The sequence below is a fragment of the Theropithecus gelada genome, chromosome X, assembly GCF_003255815.1.
Source record: "Theropithecus gelada isolate Dixy chromosome X, Tgel_1.0, whole genome shotgun sequence".
Taxonomy (NCBI): domain Eukaryota; kingdom Metazoa; phylum Chordata; class Mammalia; order Primates; family Cercopithecidae; genus Theropithecus; species Theropithecus gelada.
Window position 1 is genome coordinate 78,942,235 of NC_037689.1, and position 6,000 is coordinate 78,948,234.

Here is a 6,000-nt window from a genome sequence, read left to right on the forward strand (position 1 = left end):
AGCCTGGGCAACAGAGCGAGGCTCAGTCTCAAAAATAAAAAAGAGAAAAAAGAAAGAAAAAGAAACACTAATCTAAACTGTGTGTCAAGTGAATTGGATTCTGAGCTGTGACTACTTAGGATTCAGTGTCCTCATCCATGTAAATAGATTCCTGCCATTCTCTTGGGCTTTGTAACAATTATCGTCATCCTTTTGAGAAGTAGCACATTCACAAAGGGAAAATATACATGATCAATAAACAAAAGACTCTCATCCTCATTGGAGGCCTTAGCAATATAAATTAAGTCAACAACAGGATATGTGTCATTTTTTCACCTATCAGATTGGCAAGGATTTTGAAATTCCTAATATTCAGTTTGGGCAAGACTGTGTAAAATGGACAATCTCTTGTTTTGCTGGTGGAAGTATACAGCTTTCCTGACAAGCAAATTGGCAATGTGTATCAAGTGCCTGAAAAATATTCATACCCTTTATTCCAATAATTCTGCCTGTAGGAAATTTTAGTAAGGAAATAAACAGAGATGTGGACAAGTCTTTATATGCAAAGATGTTCATTACAGCATTATTTATAGTAGCATCAGTTGGAAACAATGTAAATGTCCAACAGTAAGTAGATGGTTACATTATTATCATAGGATCAGAGTCATGCAGCCATTCATAAATATTGTGTTTTTAAAGAATATTGTCATGAAAAATATGCAAAGTATTAAAAAGGAGGATAGCAAGCAAAATATAGTATCCTGGTTTTATAATACTAGATGAATACATTTCAGTAGAGAAAAAAGATAGGAGAGAATATCAAAATGTAATAGTAGATCTTGCTACATGATGGGAATATGGATTATTTAAGTTTTAATTTGTTACATGTATATATTTAAGATATCTCACATGATGTTATGAGATACATATAATTAGGTTACTGTAGAGAAGCAAATTAACATGTCCATCATCTTACAGTTACCTATGTTTTTGTGGCTAGAGCAGCTAAAATCTACCCATTTAGCAGAAATTACACAAAAAAAATCAGTATTTATTTTATATTAGTTTTTATATTTTCAAAATTTCCACCTAGCATATTTAGCTTTTTTCTAAATATAAATTATTTAAAAATAAGCAGTTTCTGTTTATACAATGAGCTTATTGAGTTTAAGTATAATCTCAATATGAGAAATTTTATTAATAACAGGTACATAAATGATTTAAATACTGTTAAAAGCAATATATGAAATTCTTGATCTGATTATGATGTTCAGGAAGATGGGTATCCTGGTTAATATGAACTAATGGAGTCATTTTATTTCACCTAACCATAGCCTTCCAACCATTTAGAGATTGAAAGAAAAATAGGGGATGGATGCTCACTTGAAGAAAATTAACTTTAGTGTGCCATGTGGGAATAAGTTGAAATACCAAATGAATGCTTGAAGTGAACTTTCTCCAAAAATATATATAGTGCATAAATTCTTTGTTTTCTGTTTTAATACCAATGTCAAAGCTTCTTAGAAAATAGGAAAACATATTCAAACCTCATTAGTAATTAGGGAAATGCTAATTTGAACAAAAAGCACATTTTTCCCCTAAGAGTAGCAACAACTAAAAATTATTAATATCCAGTGTGTCTGAATATATGAGGAACTGGCACCCTCATATGCCATTGGTAGTGTGTACTTATACATTATTGGTTGCTGGTAGGGCCATATTTGGAAGACATTTGGGCAATAATATCAAAGGATAAATGTATGCTTAACTTTTAACTCATCAGTCTACTTCTAGGGATTCTTCTTACAGAAACACACAGGTGTACAAAGTCATATACATAGTTTTATTCCAACATTGTAGTAGCAACAATTTGGAAATCACATTAATATCCATCAGTAGGTGAATATATACATAAATTATGATGTTTCCATAGTATGGAATATACAACTGTTAAAAAGAATGAGTTAGTTTTCTGTTATTGACATGGACAATCTCCAGGATACGTTAAGTGAAAAAAGCAATTGCAAAATAATATGTGTAGAATGACCACACTTGTGTTGGGGGGAAAAAAAACGTATGTTTATATATATAAATTCGCAGGAACAAGTCTGGAATGATACACACTAAATTGTTTATGATGACTACCCCTGGTAAGGGAATGGGATTTCGCAGATGAGGGATGATGAAAGGGACTGTCATGTTTTACCCTTTATGCCTTTGTCTCTTTACTGTTTGAGTTTTTAATAATGAACATATATATATAGAGAGAGAGAGATACAGATATAGATATATATTCATTCAGTATATCTGCTTCAGGATGCTGTCCTCTTCCATAATACTATTTATTACAACCTCTTATATGGAAACATCAGTGCTTCACCTGAGGAAGTGTATGCGGTGGCAAAATTAGCTGGACTTCATGATGCAATTCTTCGAATGCCACATGGATACAACACCCAAGTAGGGGAACGAGGACTCAAGCTTTCAGGTGATCAGAGATTTTAGACCTGTCCCCTTCTTGTATACTTCTTTCAAACTCTAATTGTCAGAGCCATGTTTTAGAAAATGTGATGAGAGACTTCAAAATGTAGTGCTCATTGAGTCACATTTGATTGGGTTACTAATCTCCTAGCCCTCACTGTAACCAATTCAACATACTAGTAACTATTCTCAAGTCATGCAAGTCTTCTTTTTTTTTCACTTGCAGCTGCAAACACTGTAGGTGTTTGATATTAAGTAAGTTATCAAAATATGCTCAGATCATTAGTAACTTGTTATCTATAGTCTTCGTGATAAAGCAAAAACAATATCATTCTTTACCTGGGAAAGTAGTGAGGGTAGGGAGAAGTAATTTGATAATGAATAATGTATATCTCTCATCATAACTTCCTAGATCATTAGATGTTTTCAGTACTTTAGACCTCTTTATATTTGATCCTGTTACCTGCTATATTTTCCTTACAGCCAACTTCATTTTCATGTCCTTTGTTCTGTGGCCAAGGATATTTTGAGGCTTATACATTTCTTGTTAAATGTTTAATTATGAGATTGCTAGGTTTAAGAATGAATTATCCTAAAATGACTGATTTTTTTTGGAGGACACAGAAAAATGTTTCTTTACCCCCAAATTATTTGAATTTCAAAAGTATAGCAATGTCTAGTTTAGTTTGGGGAGGAAATGTATCCATTATAGATAGAGGTAAGGCAAAAATAGAATGAGAAATACTCTATGTGAATTTTAACGAATCCCCATTCCTCTTCATTACAAACTGGCTTCATTTATTAGATACACACTATGTGCAAGCTACTATGCTAAATGATTTGAAAGTTTAAAAAATGAAGCATAAACAGGTCTGTTTCCCAGGAATTGGCAGTCTGTTAGAAAGTTTTGGGCTAGGTTTAGAAAATTTTAAGCAAAGATTACTTTCAAGTTAAGTTGGTTGGGTCATTACCTGGTAGTATAAGATGCCGGTATCATTCCAGTCCACATTTGCACTTTATTACTGCTTTTAATAGGAGTAATTTCCAATTATCTGGCCCACCCCCAAATTATGTGTCCATTTGGCTAATTCTGGCGATCCCTAATTTATCATGTAATATGAACTAGCCCTCTTAATGCATGACTTTGCCTCAGCCAGCTATGCTGTGTTCTGTTTTGTAATCTTATTTTTCCTTTCTGCATGCCTGTGGGGGATAGGAATAGCTAAAGAAATTTTATTCTTACCTATTTCCCATTTCCTTACAACCATACCTCTCAAAATGAGCAATTTATTATTTAGCATCTATGCTAATAATTATGTTAGAGAATAAACAGACATTTCTTCTCCGAGTTCCAAAATACTATTGAATAGAATTACAATTTAGTTGGTTTCCACTTGAAATTTGAGAGGCACTTCAAAACTAGTCCTTCCTCTGAATATCTACTTCTTTGAGGAACTTTCTGCTACTAGGTTGATAGGTAGGCAGGAAGATAGTACTTATGGTACCTGCCTTGTTAGGAGAATTTTGATCTTGTGAGGTGGGGAAGCATATGGCTAGCATAAATATAAACTTACTAATATTAAAAATAAGGAGCCCCTTTATAGGCCAAAGAGAATAATTGTAGAACAAATAAAAATAAAAATATTTAATATACCAGATAATGGTTAGAGCTTATTTCTTAAAGAGGTTACTTAAGCTGAAAAATATGTTTTTTCAGACATTGATAATGTATAATAGACAAGAAAAGAAGCTAAAAGGGACATAGTCAGCAGAGTACCATCTTCCGTACTTCCAACTATAGTTCTATATAAGATTGATGACCTTAGACCTACAGTAGTCCCAGTAATAAAAGAAAGATTTCTATACATTTCACTGCATATTTTCCCTATTTATTTAAGAAATACTTTCAAAATATTTATTCTTGCGTTTAGGAATAAATGTGGGCTTACACATTGTGATAAGAAGAGCATTGGACTGGAATGGGTCTAGTCCAGGTTCTTGCTCGGTGACCGTGAGCAAATCACTTAACTTTTCTAGGCCTGTATCCTTTCTATTTTAAAAATTTGATATGCTAGAGACCTATAATAAATACCTAAATAAAGGAAGAGATATCTAGTATATGCCTTTAACTTTGAAGAATGCTGTGAAAATAATAGCTTTCTGTCAAAAAACAATCCTTGAGAATACTGGCTGAATGCTACTTTTTTATCTTAAGAGACGAATTCAGTTATTCATAGTTTAATGTCTTGAGATTTCAGATATTGATTTTTTTGGCATTGTCAATTCTGTCATTGAAATTTTCTGAGATTGCTGTTCATTGAGAATTATCTGTAATATAAAGTAACACATAATGAGCACACTTCTGGTAGAATAATAATAGTAGAATCAAAGTTGTTACCTTCCTGCCTCATTCTCATTCTTCCCACCTGCTATGAAGCCAGAATTCAGTAGTGCATTCATGTTTAAGGGAATGTAATTTGTCAAAAGATATTATATATGAACTTCAACTCTACAACTCAGTAAAATGAACTGTGATCAGGAGAATAGGGAAACGTTCAATGTATTACTTGGTGGTTGTAATCAATGGAAACACTAGAAACATAAAATATGCATGCACTATGCTTCCTTAAAGTGAACTTTTCCTTTACCAGGAGGAGAAAAGCAAAGAGTAGCAATTGCAAGAGCCATTTTGAAGGACCCCCCAGTCATACTCTATGATGAAGCTACTTCATCGTTAGATTCGATTACTGAAGAAGTAAGTTATGATTAAAATATAAAACTCTTTATTTTTTTATTTTTATTTTTTTATACTTTAAGTTCTAGGGTACATGTGCATAATGTGCAGGTTTGTTACATATGTATACTTGTGCCATGTTGGTGTGCTGCACCCATCAACTCGTCAGCACCCATCAACTCCTCATTTACATCAGGTATAACTCCCAATGCAATCCCTCCCCCCTCCCCGTGATAGGCCCCGGTGTGTGATGTTCCCCTTCCCAAGTCCAAGTGATCTCATTGTTCAGTTCCCACCTATGAGTGAGAACATGCGGTGTTTGGTTTTCTGTTCTTGTGATAGTTTGCTGAGAATGATGGTTTCCAGCTGCATCCATGTCCCTACAAAGGACGCAAACTCATCCTTTTTTATGGCTGCATAGTATTCCATGGTGTATATGTGCCACAATTTCTTAATCCAGTCTGTCACTGATGGACATTTGGGTTGATTCCAAGTCTTTGCTATTGTGAATAGTGCCGCAATAAACATACATGTGCATGTGTCTTTATAGCAGCATGATTTATAATCCTTTGGGTATAAATTTACAAGAAAAAAACAACCCCATCAAAAAGTGGGCAAAGGGGCGGGGGTGGAGCAAGATGGCCGAATAGGAACAGCTCCAGTCTCCAACTCCCACCGCGAGCGACACAGAAGACCAGTGATTTCTGCATTTTCAACTGAGGTACTGGGTTCATCTCACTGGGGAGTGCCGGACTATTGGTGCTGGTCAGCTGCTGCAGCCCGACCAGCGAGAGCTGAAGCAGGGC

At 34.4% G+C, this 6,000-nt stretch overlaps 1 protein-coding gene across 6 annotated transcripts in view; it reads left to right on the forward strand.

Moving 5' to 3' along the window:
* Positions 1–6,000, forward strand: part of ABCB7 (ATP binding cassette subfamily B member 7) — a 112,061-nt gene that overhangs the window by 90,994 nt on the left and 15,067 nt on the right. For all 6 annotated transcript variants that reach the window (XM_025372307.1, XM_025372304.1, XM_025372308.1 and 3 more), the window contains 2 exons: positions 2,296–2,467; positions 5,112–5,215. In XM_025372307.1, coding sequence (XP_025228092.1) covers positions 2,296–2,467; positions 5,112–5,215 — 276 coding nt within the window. The remainder of the gene's footprint in view (positions 1–2,295; positions 2,468–5,111; positions 5,216–6,000) is intronic.